Here is a 13,842-nt window from a genome sequence, read left to right as displayed (position 1 = left end):
GCCAAATTTACTATCTCTATCCCTGTTCAAAATGACTTGTCCTAATTCTGAGATTTGGCACAATGACTAATTTGACCTCACTCTGCTTGCTTTTATGTATGTATATTTTTGAAATAAATATCTTTTACTGTAACTGAACAGGTCTTCAGAAATCAGATCTCTTGATGATACTCTCTGGCTCTTGCTGTCTTTTTGAACCAAGTTTTTTCTCTTTCTTTTCCCTTCTTTCAAGCGTTCAGTGCTCCATTCAAGAATATTTGGGGGGGATGAGGGAGGGGCGTTAATTTCCTTGTTTTCCAGGTCTCCATTTCCCTCTCTGATGTTGTCCCTCCTCACCCTCTTCTCTTCACCCTTTCCTTTCCATAACTTGACATTTTTCCCTTCCTCATAATGGTGACCCCCACCCACCTCTTGGTCAGCATTCTGAAATATTTCGGGAATCGTGAAGTATCCAGATACATGTGGGGAGAAGTATGTCAAATCACTCTACAGTGACCCTTTTCAGATAGCTAGGGCACGATGCGGCAAAGTGCTGAGCATCTCTTGACCTTACTCAAAGCAGAACATGCTGAACACCTTGCAGGATCAGACCTTGGGGAGTAAAGTTGACTTTTATTATAGACCTCTGTCAAGACACCAGTTCAGACCACTTCGCAAAAGGTGAGAATCACACCAAGGTCTGGAGTTTGTGGTTTGTGCCTCTCTCTGGTGTTTACAGGCTGGAGAAAAATCTATTCCTCCTCAGATAGTAAGACTGTGGTTGACTGCACAGAGATGTGATGGTGGTTTTTAAAAGGGTGAAATAACAATTTCTAATTTATTTGGTGCCTTTCCTCCTGGAGGTCCACAAAGCAGATTACAAATGGTAGCTGCAGCTAGGAGCAGTGATTACTAGGAAAGTCTATCTTTTCCCTTGCATACTCAGAGTGGAACATGCTCATTCACTCTGTGAGAACAGTGCAGATGCATTCTGGTCACATGTAGGTGGTATGAGGGGACAGAGCATTCTCATTGGGGATGGAATCTTCAGAGATAACAGCTGTTGAATTCTGCACTCAGCATCTGCAAACAGATTTTTCTAAGGCTTCTAACTTGGCCAAATGTGAGCAGATTTCATGGGAACAACAAAAGATCATCTCCCTGCCACATTTCAAGTCTCTGCTCCAAAGCATGCAGTCGGACGAGCTTCTTCAAGAAACAGTCTTGAGAAATTTTTAACATGGACAAAATGTATTTTTCCCCAATTCATTCTTGGAAACAACTGAACCATTTTGGCTGGAACTCTTTTGGGGAAAAATCAGAGTGAGGCACAAAGATGGCATGGAAAATTTCAGCCTCAATTTTAAAAGTCTGACAAAGTTATGTATGATGCAAACCTGCAGCCAGACCAGGGCTGGACACACAGCTGCCATGACTCCCCCTTCCAACAGAGCCCGCAGTAACTCATGGTTTAGGGACGTTGCAGCAACTCAGCTACAGTGATTTATCCCCTAAGCAGAGCTTACAGTGAGTCAGCACTCAGGTTTGCTGTAGCGGCATATACCCGGTCAGGGCCCAGGTCATATGACCCCCAGGCACAAGTATTTCACTGACCCCACCAGAGCTTCAAGTTAGTCCGTGCAACAGCAGTACTCAGCCAGGCACCTTTATGCTTCTGCACAGTATTTGACTTCCTCGGCTTCCAGCTTTCCCTTGATCCAGTTGTTGTTCCTGCTCCAGCCTTGTCCTAGACTTGTTCATGGCTGTTTCAGCCTTGTCCGTGCCCTACTCCAACCATACTCCAGCCCTACACCTGCCTCCTGGTCCCCCAGACTCTGACTTCCAGCTGGCTTCGACCTTTGGCCTGCATCTGGACTCTAATTAGGATCCTATTTGGCTTGTCTACAGACTCTGACCTCAGTTCTGACCCACAGCCGGTCCCTAGCCCTTGGTTTCGGCTCTGCCCTCAGCTCGGTCTTGATTTGACCCTTGTACCTGTTCTGGACTATGGCTCTAATCACCAGTTCTGACTGCCTCGAACCCAGAGCCTGACAAGCTGTAGTCACTGACCCTAGAGAAACATTTAAAACATTCGCAAAAAGAAAAGGAGTACTTGTGGCACCTTAGAGACTAACCAATTTATTTGAGCATGAGCTTTCGTGAGTGAGCTGTAGCTCACGAAAGCTCATGCTCAAATAAATTGGTTAGTCTCTAAGGTGCCACAAGTACTCCTTTTCTTTTTGCGAATACAGACTAACACGGCTGTTCCTCTGAAACCTGTCATTTAAAACATTGATGTTCCATACAGAAGACTACAAATCCATAATATTTTACAAATAGAAACAAAAATTAAATTACGGACTGCTGAGGATCAGAGTGCATTGTATTTGCTGAGTTACCAATGAAATCTTTTGATACTTCAGTGGAATCCAGTGGGTGATTTATGCTCACTGGAGACCCATCTAAGTAAGTGAAATTGTGCTGAGGTATGAGGATTTAGCCCTCATGAAATCTATTGCAAGATGATGTTGCTGAACTCACTAGATGATTCAGTTTTCCTTAGGTAAATAAAGTGAGCTTTATTTCTTCTGGTTTAATTTTGGTATTTTTAGCTTGCAGATTGGTCTATCCAGCTGGTTGAAGCGGATCAAGGGAGTAATGAAAGTATTGCCTCCTTCTGCAATGGAGTGAAGAAGTAAGTAATGAAAAAACTTTATTCAACCAACTATGACATTTATCTCGCTAATATTAATTGGATGATTATTTCTGAACAATGCCATAATTTCAATGTCTTTTAAATAAGGAAAAACTCTTAATTTTGGTTTAGAGATGAATATGAACGAGGAAGTGTGGTAGAAAAAATATTTTCTCTCCTTACCTCCCTTTTTGTTACTAAGAAGTAAATTGACCTCTTCAAAATTGATGTTTTTCAGTGTATTGAACATAAAAGATGTTTCATGCCACCTTTTTGACCAGCTCTAGTGCTTCTGGGGTTTGCAGCCAGAAATTGAAAGTTGGCTGGGAGATGATCCTGGTACTGGAGAAGTGTTTTTTGTTGTTCTCATGAAAACTGTGTTTTGGCCAAGTTTTAAAGTTTTGGATAATTACCATCTGCACATGTATAGTAGAGCAGAATTGGCACTTGTCCCTTAAATTTTCTAAACAGTTCATCTGCACTGCATATATTGCCACGCCTGAAGTTAACTGCCTGCCTGCTCACTCATTTTCCTTCAGCAAAATACCCTCTGGCCTAAGTAAAGGTGCACTGGGCTGGGAGCCTGAATATCATGAGTTCAAATTTCATCTGTTCCATTGATAAACCCTGATTATTGAGCACAAGCTGTTCATTAATGTCCAAGCACTCCTCTCCCAAAGCCGGGGATAGAACCTCAGAATCTTGATACCTAACATTCCACTTTTGTCTAGAAAACAACAGTGTAACCCACTGACAAACTGTGTTACATTCCACTCCAGTGGCTGTTCCACTTAGAGGATAATAGGCTATTATTGCTACCAGGTACTACCTTAGTGTTCCAACCCTGCTGAGTTGGATAGAGTTGGGCTGTTACAGTCCCATATGGTAAAATTAATTTTCTTCTTTCTTTCAGTTTTCTTTTTAAAAAATTAGAAATTTCATTTTTTTAAAACCAAGAACATTAAGAAATATAAGATTGAAGGTTGCCCATACAACCTCAGTTGAGTCTCAGTATTTGTATTTATTATGATAGTCTTTAGTAACATGGTCACATACTATTTTTCCCCCAACGACCCATTTTAGGTATTTAAATATATATAATCCATTTAAATTTAGATATTGAGTCAGTTTTTTGCAAGGTCTGTCAAGACCTGTCTTCATAAAAATGTTTTCTAATTCATGTTAATGGCTCTCAAATTAGCTGAATATATTTTTAGCTCCGTGAGGGGGTTGTCCATCCCCCAAATATGCTGCATCAGAGATTTCTCTGTTTCCCTTTTTTCATAGTGCATCAGTCTGACTCCAGACCCCATTCTAATAGCATCAGATTCATGAAGGCCTATTCCACATGACATACTTTCCTGTCAGATACTCAGATTGTTCTGTCCAAACATACATTTAACTTTTTACTCCACTTACAGGAAAAGCCTCCTATTGATTTTCTGAATTAATGAGTTTATTTACAGTGTTAGGAAGATTAATTTCTATTAATCTGTTTCTACTTGGTCATAGCTTGTTTTGTGTGTGACGGTGGCAAACCCTTTCTTTTTGTTTTATCAAAATAAGAAAGCATCCTGAGGAGATAATGTCACACTAAGGAAAAGACCAAGAAAAATCTCAATTAGATTTGCACACAACTAACCCATTCAGTCTTACTGAGCTTCCCCCAAGTCCCTAAAAAATCTTAGTAACTATCAGGTTTTATAAATCAGAGGCAAGATATATAATTCAAACTCTACATCATGCAAACTTACAGCTCCAGCTAGTAACTCAAATAGAAACCCATTATATTTTTCTCCAGGTAATATTTGTACAGGTGGCAACCCATAATTGAAATGTTTCATTGTATACATATCAACTTTAAAGCAGTTTCCATAATCTCTTTACCAGGTTTCTTGGTACAATTATGGAAAAGGCTTTAGCAAATGTTCTTCCATGGATAGTTTCAGAATCCTTTTTCAAATGAATTTGACACTGGTGAAAAATGCCAAATTGACAGTCTCAAGGTTCACTGCTATGAGGTGTTGGATTTCTTCAACTCCTACTGATTTCATCAGGAGCAGTATTCTTGCCAGGGCAAGTTAAAGAAGTATGGATTGGATGAATGGACTATAAGGTGGATAGAAAGCTGGCTAGATTGTCGGGCTCAATGGGTAGTCATCAATGGCTCCATGTCTAGTTGGCAGCCGGTATCAAGCAGAGTGCCTGGGACCAGTTTTGTTCAGAGTGAACTAAACAAATTGGAGGATGGGCCAAAAGAAATCTGGTGTGGTTCAACAAGGACAAGTGCAGAGTCCTGCACTTAGGAAGGAAGAATCCCATGAACTGCTATAGGCTGGGGACCGAATGGCTAAGCAGCAGTTCTGAGGACCTGGGGATTACAGTGGACGAGAAGCTGGGTATGAGTCAGCAGTGTGCCCTTGTTACCAAGAAGGCCAACAGCATATTGGGCTGCCTTAGTAGGAGCATTGCCAGCAGACCGATGGAAGTGATGATTCCCCTCTATTCAGCACTGGTGAGGCTACACCTGGAGTATTGTGTCCAGCTTTTGTCCCTCCACTACAGAAGGGATGTGGACAAATTGGAAAGGGTCCAGCAGAGGGCAACAAAAATTATTAGGGGGCTGGGGCACATGACTTATGAGGAGAGGCTGAGGCAACTGGGGTTATTTAGTCTTCGGAAGAGAAGAGTGAGGGGGGATTTGATAGCCGCCTTCAACTACCTGAAGGGTGGTTCCAAAGAGGATGGGTCTAGGCTGTTCTCAGTGATGGCAAATGACAGAACAAGAAGCAATGGTCTCATGTTGCAATCGGGAGGTCTAGGTTGGATATTAGGAAATACTATTTCACTAGGGGGGTGGTGAAGCCCTGGAATGGGTTACCTAGGGAAGTGGTGGAATCTCCATCCTTATTCGTTTTTAAGGCCTGGCTTTACAAAGCCCTGGCTGGGATGATTTAGTTGGTGTTGTCCTGCTTTGAGCAGGGGATTGGACTAGATGACCTCCTGAGATCTCTTCCAACCCTAATATTCTGTGATTCTATGAAATAACCTTCTAATGAAGAGAATTATACAGAGAACTATGCCACAAAATGTACTGTAATCAGAGACCATATAAAATGCTGCCAACTCAACATACAGTATGCTGCTTGAGCACAAAAGAAAGCAAAGTGCTTACTAAAGAATATTTTATTTTAGCTACTAAAAATGCAGGTCAATTAGTGAAATGTAAAGCCTCAATTGGTAGGATATGTACTCCTATCTGATGCAGTAGAGTGTATTTGCAAGTTCAATCCCAGCTGAGAATCATGGTGTCTCTAACTTTCAATGACACACCAAAGGGGACTTGAAATCGACCTCTGGTAATTGGAAGGAGAGGCAGTATATAATTCACTTATGTAGTCTCAGATTTCCCTTTAGTGGCTTGACTTAGTGACTAGAACAGTTTACCTATATACATCTACAGGAGTTTCCTTAAATTTAAATAGGAGAAGCCTATATTTCTGCTGATGAATGTTCCAGGTTTGATCCTAGAGCTGGTTGAAAACAGATACAATTTTTTGTGTGTCAGATTTTGCACAGAAAATGTGCCCTTGCTTGTTGAAGAATTTTGAAATGTTTTGACTCGCTGTATTCAATCTTTGCTGAGGCCTTAGTATCTGTAAGTTTATGTGCCCAAAGCTAGTTACACTATCTTCTTAGAAATCTGTCATTAAGAACATTGCTTTAATAGAACAAGATGAGAGTGAATATATAAGAGCAAAATCTATGGAACTTGGAAATTGTAAAGAGAATAATAACACACAATTCTGTTTACAGCGGTCAGGCTTCTTACCAAAAGGTTTACCCTGTGATCAAACCTAATAAAAGATCATGACGGCAGAGTTCTCACTAAGGGTGATATTAAATGCAGGTGGAGAGATTATGGTGCCAATCTATATGCCTCCCCAGAACCACCTATGGTACAGGACAACAGAAAAGAGAGAATGAGACATTAACCCTGTGAGAGTAAGTGGTGTGTGCTATTATGAAAATGAAGACTGAGAAACACCAAAGGTAGACAACATGCCTGAAGAATTGTTAAAAAATGATTGGCAAATGCAGTGCTGATTATATATGGAAAACATATAATTATGTACGGATGACTGGAAATTGGCCAGGAGAATGGACAAAGGGAATTTCTATGCCCTTACCAAAGAAGGGAGGCATAATAGAGTGTAATAACTATCGTACATCTCCTTGATGTTGCATGCAGGCGAAATTCTGCTCTATATAATCCAGGATCACATGCAACAAACAATAGAAACAGGAATACCACCAGAAAAAGCTGGTTTCTGAAAGGGCCAAGTCACACATGATCAAACTGAGGATATCCATAGTCTCATTGAAAAATGCAGAGAGTACAAGCACACATTGAGTATGTGCTTAATTGGCTACTCAGAAGTATTTTACACCATCCAGCATGACAGTTTGTATCTTTGAAGGATACTGGCAGACAAAGCATCTAATTGAATTTATTACAAGTCTCTAGCAGACCACAGTGCAGACAGCAATAGGCAATGGTGAGTGGTTTTCCACTGGGCAAGGTGTGAGGCAACCATGTATTTAGTCTCCAAGACTCTGCACTACAAGGTGGGTAGAAAGCTGGCTAGATTGTCGGGCTCAACGGGTAGTGATCAATGGCTCCATATCTAGTTGGCAGCCGGTATCAAGTGGAGTACCCCAGGGGTCGGTCCTGGGGCTGGTTTTGTTCAATATCTTCATAAATGATCTGGAGGATGGTGTGGATTGCACTCTCAGCAAATTTGCGGATGATACTAAACTGGGAGGAGTGGTAGATACGCTGGAGGGGAGGGATAGGATACAGAAAGACCTAGACAAATTGGAGGATTGGGCCAAAAGAAATCTGATGAGGTTCAATAAGGATAAGTGCAGGGTCCTGTACTGAGGACGGAAGAACCCAATGCACTGCTACAGACTAGGGACTGAACGGCTAGGCAGAAGTTCTGCGGAAAAGGACCTAGGGGTGACAGTGGACGAGAAGCTGGATATGAGTCAGCAGTGTGCCCTTGTTGCCAAGAAGGCCAATGGCATTTTGGGATGTATAAGTAGGGGCATAGCGAGCAGATCGAGGGACGTGATCGTCCCCCTCTATTCGACATTGGTGAGGCCTCATCTGGAGTACTGTGTCCAGTTTTGGGCCCCACACTTCAAGAAGGATGTGGATAAATTGGAGAGAGTCCAGCGAAGGGCAACGAAAATGATTAGGGGACTGGAACACATGAGTTATGAGGAGAGGCTGAGGGAGCTGGGATTGTTTAGCCTGCAGAAGAGACGAATGAGGGGGGATTTGATAGCTGCTTTCAACTACCTGAAAGGGGGTTCCAAAGAGGATGGCTCTAGACTGTTCTCAATGGTAGCAGATGACAGAACGAGGAGTAATGGTCTCAAGTTGCAGTGGGGGAGGTTTAGATTGGATATTAGGAAAAACTTTTTCACTAAGAGGGTGGTGAAACACTGGAATGCGTTACCTAGGGAGGTGGTAGAATCTCCTTCCTTAGAGGTTTTTAAGGTCAGGCTTGACAAAGCCCTGGCTGGGATGATTTAACTGGGAATTGGTCCTGCTTTGAGCAGGGGGTTGGACTAGATGACCTTCTGGGGTCCCTTCCAACCCTGATATTCTATGATTCTATGAGCCTTGAATGGTTTTGACAAAGTGAAAGGAGCTGGGATTTCCATTAGTGAACATCTCTTAGCTAACCTAAGGTATGTTGACATGACGCTCTTTTCTACAACCACCAATGCAATACATGTTGGAGTCTATGAAAATAGTTTGTGTGGAATATGGACTATTCCTGTATGCGATGAAAACAAAGTGCTTGTACCTTGACATGATTAACAAAAATGAGATGCAAGTGGGCATCAGGATTAACAGACAAACTGTAGTGGCAGTAGATGAATTTAATTATCTGGGATCATATATATCCAACTAAGGATGCTGTTCTAAGGAAATTGGTAAAAGACTAGGGATGGCTTACTCAGTTATGGTCTCCCTTAAGAAACTGGAAAAACCATGGCATCTCAAAATGTATGAGGGCGTGACTCATAAAAAGCCTCATTTTTTTCCATAGTGATTTATAGATGTGAAGCTTGGGAAGTTAATGCTGCTGACAAGAAGAAAATTGCAGCTTTTGAAATGTGGTGCTGGTGAAGACTCTCTTGCATATCCTGCAGATAGGCATTCATCTTTTTTTCTATGTTAGAAATATTGTTGGAGAGAAGCAGACCCTGATGTCAGAAATCAGTCGCAAATGTATGTATTTTGGTCCCATTAGGTACAGAGATGGAAGCGGGGGAGGGAATCATAGTAGACAGCAACCAGTGAGGAGATGGATGAATGGTGTGTGGCAAATCACTGGAAGATCACCTTACTGAGTGCTTGAAATTCAGCAATGGATTGAGAAGGCTTCCAAAAATTCTGCTATGATGTCACCATTATTCGGACATGACTAAATGGGTTTACTTAGTTTAACAGAATACACTCGTTGCACCATGGTGAAATTATTTTGATCACAATACAGTGACGTCTCTGGCTAAACTCCTTTTGACTTTAGTGGGATTAGGATCAGACCCACACAGTGATTCTGTTCATAATATTGCATACTGTAATCAATGGAGATTTTACCAGTGGTTCTCTTATTTAATAAAACATGAAATAGGCAACAGTTATCTCACCGAGGTGTCTGACAGAAGTAGATTTGTTCATAGCATCAATGTACCCTTCATCATCATGTATTTTTTCCCTAATATCTAACTATACTGTTGTTTTTGGCATATTGGGGTAGTTTTGTCTTAAGTGACAGGAGAGACAAATCTATAAATATATCATATGTTCTCTCCAGAATCAGAGACGCATATCCTGCTTTTGATTTGAAGACAAATACTGGGAAGATTTGGAGTGTCACAACAACATTATCAGATGAGATCCTTTGTAAATCAAAATTCAAAGTTAGCATTTTGACAAACTGTTCATCTCCTCCACTGCATCTTACACCATGTGGTAAGTGCTTTGGGTTTCTTTAGCCTTCCAGAATTCAGTTCTTCAGTTCTACTAAAATACACAAACATCTTGTGAGGTACTTGGTACTATTCCATTTTAAGGTTGTTATTGTTTTTTTGGAGGGAGGGTGTGGGGTGGGGGGAGCAGATTGAAAGTGCCAATTTTTTTTTCATGAGAAATACAAGAGAAAATATCAATTTTGCATGAAAAACAATCAGCATTGATTGGCCTGATCTAAATGCAAGTAGCTTAAATATTTTTGGTCCAGATTCACCAATATGATCTGGCTTCTTTGTGCTACTTTAGTTTAATGGGTTGGTTAAGCCAGGCTCACAGCTGCCTTGTGTCACTAAGGCAGTACAAAGCAGCCAGTGCATAAATGTGAATCTGGCCACTTTTATTTTTAAGGCCTTCAGTTTGATTGTGAGCATTTAATTTTTCTGTCTGCTCTCCAAGAGATCACTAAAACACAAATGGTTTTAACACCTTAAACTTTAAAATGAACCTTTAAATGAACATTTTAATTTTTTTTTTAGCAGTAAGGAAATAGCATGAATGAAGAATTGAAATGAAAATCAACCTCTGCTTTGGTGATTCGGATTGTTAGCTTTGGGCAATCAGATTGTCACAGAAGTTTGGAAGGAATTATTTTCCCTGTGTGCTGCATTGCACAATTGACTAGGTATATTGTGGGAGATCTTTGCCTTCATTCTGAAGAATCAGATGCTGGCCATTGTTAGAGGGAGTGTATCAGACTTGAGACACCAATAATCTAGTCTGGTAGGGCAAGTTCTTTATGCCTATAATGGCAAATTTAGTTACTTATATTGTGATTTGCTTCCCAGAATTCACAATCCAACTATACATACATCTTTTCTGATTTTGGATCAGATACTCAAAAATAGGTGGGGGGGAGAAAATCTCTGAAATGGAAAGTGACCTAAAAATTTGGAGCAGGGTTATGGAAGAATGTAACTACTAGAGTAGATTTATCATGGGCTGATTGCACAAATCTTTGTATCATTGCTGTGCCCATTGCGTATGGCTACATGAAATGGATGTGGCTGGTTGCAGTGACAAACAAATCTCTGGCATATCCTGGGGTCTTCTGCAGGCGCAGAGCCTTCATCATGCCCTCTTTTTTTGCATTAGGTTGTATTCACTTTTGAGAATAGTACACACAATTTCAAGAGGAGAAAACTGAGTTTATAGATTTCAGTGGGAATAACTAGTTTTTTGGTTCTGCCATCTCTGATTCAGAATTGATAAGTTTATAATTCTAGATTCCTGACAGACTTTCCTGTTTCTTTCAAAACCGGGGTGAGGTCAGTGACTTGCTAGGATTGTATGAATGACAACTCAATCTTCCTCAGAGTGTGTAAAGCCAGAAAAAAATTATTAAATAAGGTGTGGTTCATTCTAATTCCTCTAGGTGGAGCTATACTGCAGCAAAAGTTAGCAGTCACATTATGACTTCCATTTTCTCTGCTCAACGATATAGCCTGCAGCTCTCTACCAAGCTGCTATTAATTTTTTCTTCTTCTCTTTGTTTACAGCTAGCTGTATTGTCCGCAACTTAATTGTAGAGATTCTCCATTGTACAAATCAATATCCAGCCCAGGAAGAGTGTTTTCTAAGTGTTTATGGGTGTGATGAATTTTTGCAAAAGTAAGTATCTCATTAAGAGATGGTATTGATTACGTATTCGATCATTTAAGCTATGCACCTGAATACTGATGTACTACATTTGTAAACAAAACAGATCCAAAGGGAAAGATGCAAAAGCAATGGTCACATCACTAATCTTAGATCCCACCTTCCTCGAGCCTCGGAAGGTATTGAACCATGGAGTTTGGTTCATGCCTATCTCAAATTGTGCTTATACTGTAGGGTACTGAGAAGGGAATGTGGTCTAGAGAAATAAGCATGAGACAGGGAGCTAGTACTCCTGAACTTGAATCTCAGCTCTTCTATTTACTCCCCCCGTGGCCTTGTACAAGTTATTTCATCTCCCTGTCTGCCTCAGTTTCTTCATCAGCATCTCTTTTTTTTCTAATGCCAAGGTTGCATTGGGCTGAGCTGTCTGTTTCTCCATCCATAAAATGGGGATAACATTGCCAACTTCTTACTGCAGGGATGAGTTATGAGGATGAGTTAATTAATGTTTGTGCAGCTCTTCAAAGATGTACACCACTTAATACATGGGAAGTATGATTATGAAACGTTGCCTACTGGGACAGCGTTTCTTTCCATCAGTGTAGAGAAAGTGAAGACACCCAGTTGTCGCTGAATGTCCGGTTGTGAAGAGAGAACATACATGGCAGAAAGAGGCCTTTCTGGGTATCATTAGCCAGGAACTTTTGAACTTAGAAATTACTTGAAGTTGGATGATGATATACACATGTACTAGTTGTAACTTTTTATAGGTTTCTCCCTCACTAGTAACTGATTTCACATGTCTGTGATGAATTATATTTTGCAACTCAGGGTGTAGGGTTTGGTCATTTAGACCTCACTGTGTGTGATTCTCCAAGTGCTTACACCTGCATAAACAAGACAGTATTGTTACGCTGGTGTAAAACTGGAACAAATGACAGGCAATTCAAGCACCTTACCTCCATTACTTGATCACACTGTTGCATAAGAGAGACTGGGTTTGTTTAGAAGGGGGGGAAAAAGCTCTTTCTCATTTCAAACTAATTGCTAACGAAAAAATAACAAGTAATTGTACTTAGGATGAGCTCACTGTGTCTCGGTACAGTGTACAGTACGTTCTGAACAGTTTATTTTCACTTTTGGAAGAACTCATCAATAGGGAACTGCTAAATTCCTGCACTTGCAGAATCTCTGCATGTCTCATTAGCAGCAAAACAAGGTCAATAATGTTCTCAGCTGCTTGCTTTGCTCCTTCAGTGTAGTGCAAAAGGCATTGAGCTGCAGTTCTGGCCTCAACTGTTGTAATTCTATGCTATGCTGTGCTTTCATCTTCCCCTTTTTCCTGCCTCTTCCTGATCATCCTCAGCGTACTCTAAAAGAGATCTTGAAACCCTAGGCCAAACTCATCCCCAGGGCAACTTAATGTGAAGCCTGAAGGATTACTTGAAGGATCAATTTGGCCCTGTATCTGAGATGTCTATGAATGTGAGCTGCTCTTTCCCCACTCCCTTGTTGTTAATATAGATGTAAAATCAGAAGTGCTCATGCAAAATTCTTCTTGGAATACGTCAGTGCTAAATTCCAGAATAAGCTCTCCAAATCATGTTTGCAGTGCTCTCTGTAGCTGTGTTAGTCCCAGGATATTGGAGAAACAAAGTGGGTCAGGGAATATCTTTTATTGGACCAACTTCTGTTTGTGAAAGAAGCAAGCTGTTGAGCTACACCAGTGGTTTTCAACCTTTTTTTTTTTTTTTTCATTTGTGGATCCCTAAAAGATTTTGAGTGGAGAAACGGACCCCTTTGTAAATCTTAGACATAGTCTGCCGACCCCCAGGGATCCATGAACCACAGGTTGAAAACCACTGAGCTGCACAGAACTCTTCTTCAGGTCTGGGAAAGGTACTTAAAGTGTCACAGCTAAATACAAGGCAGAGCAGATTGTATGGCAAAAGTAGTTAACACATACTCTTAAGAGACCATTCAAGTGGCCCATTAACTGATCTACACAAAAAGAAAAGAAGAAAAGGGAAGAGGGGGTTTAGTGGGCTACAGATTGTGTAATAAGCTATAAATAGAGTATCTTTATTAAGATCATGCTTTTTAGGGTCTACCAAAGTTGTGAATTTAAGCTCCCATGTCTGTCTTTTGAAGGTCTTGTGCAGGTGGTAGGTGTTGTTTTTTTGTCTTTATTTTTCTGTGCGAGTTCATTCGAGAGTGTAGTAATTGTCTCATTTCACTCACATAGTTGTTATTGGGGCATTTAGTGCACTGGATGAGGTACACCTTGTGTTGATAGGCATGTGTAGGATCCATGGATCTTGAAAGGTGTGTTGTGGGGGGTATTGAACATTATAGCAGTGGAGATATGCTTGCAGGGTTAGCAGCTATTGTTGTGGCAGAGTCTAGTGCTACTTTGATGTGTCCTGGTCCATGGGGAGCTTGATTCTGATGATGA

General features: G+C 40.8%; 1 protein-coding gene across 1 annotated transcript in view; it reads left to right on the top strand.

The window, feature by feature from the left end:
* The first annotated feature begins 2,523 nt into the window (after nt 1–2,523).
* PIK3C2G (phosphatidylinositol-4-phosphate 3-kinase catalytic subunit type 2 gamma) overlaps nt 2,524–13,842 on the top strand; it is a 278,348-nt gene continuing 267,029 nt past the window's right edge. Inside the window, exons 1-4 of the mRNA XM_073335036.1 lie at nt 2,524–2,542; nt 2,599–2,674; nt 9,574–9,731; nt 11,288–11,399. Of these exons, the coding sequence (XP_073191137.1) occupies nt 2,524–2,542; nt 2,599–2,674; nt 9,574–9,731; nt 11,288–11,399 (365 nt within the window). The remainder of the gene's footprint in view (nt 2,543–2,598; nt 2,675–9,573; nt 9,732–11,287; nt 11,400–13,842) is intronic.

The sequence above is a fragment of the Lepidochelys kempii genome, chromosome 1, assembly GCF_965140265.1.
Source record: "Lepidochelys kempii isolate rLepKem1 chromosome 1, rLepKem1.hap2, whole genome shotgun sequence".
Lineage (NCBI taxonomy): Eukaryota > Metazoa > Chordata > Testudines > Cheloniidae > Lepidochelys > Lepidochelys kempii.
Note: the sequence above shows the minus strand (reverse complement) of the source record. Positions and strands in the feature narration are given on the sequence as shown.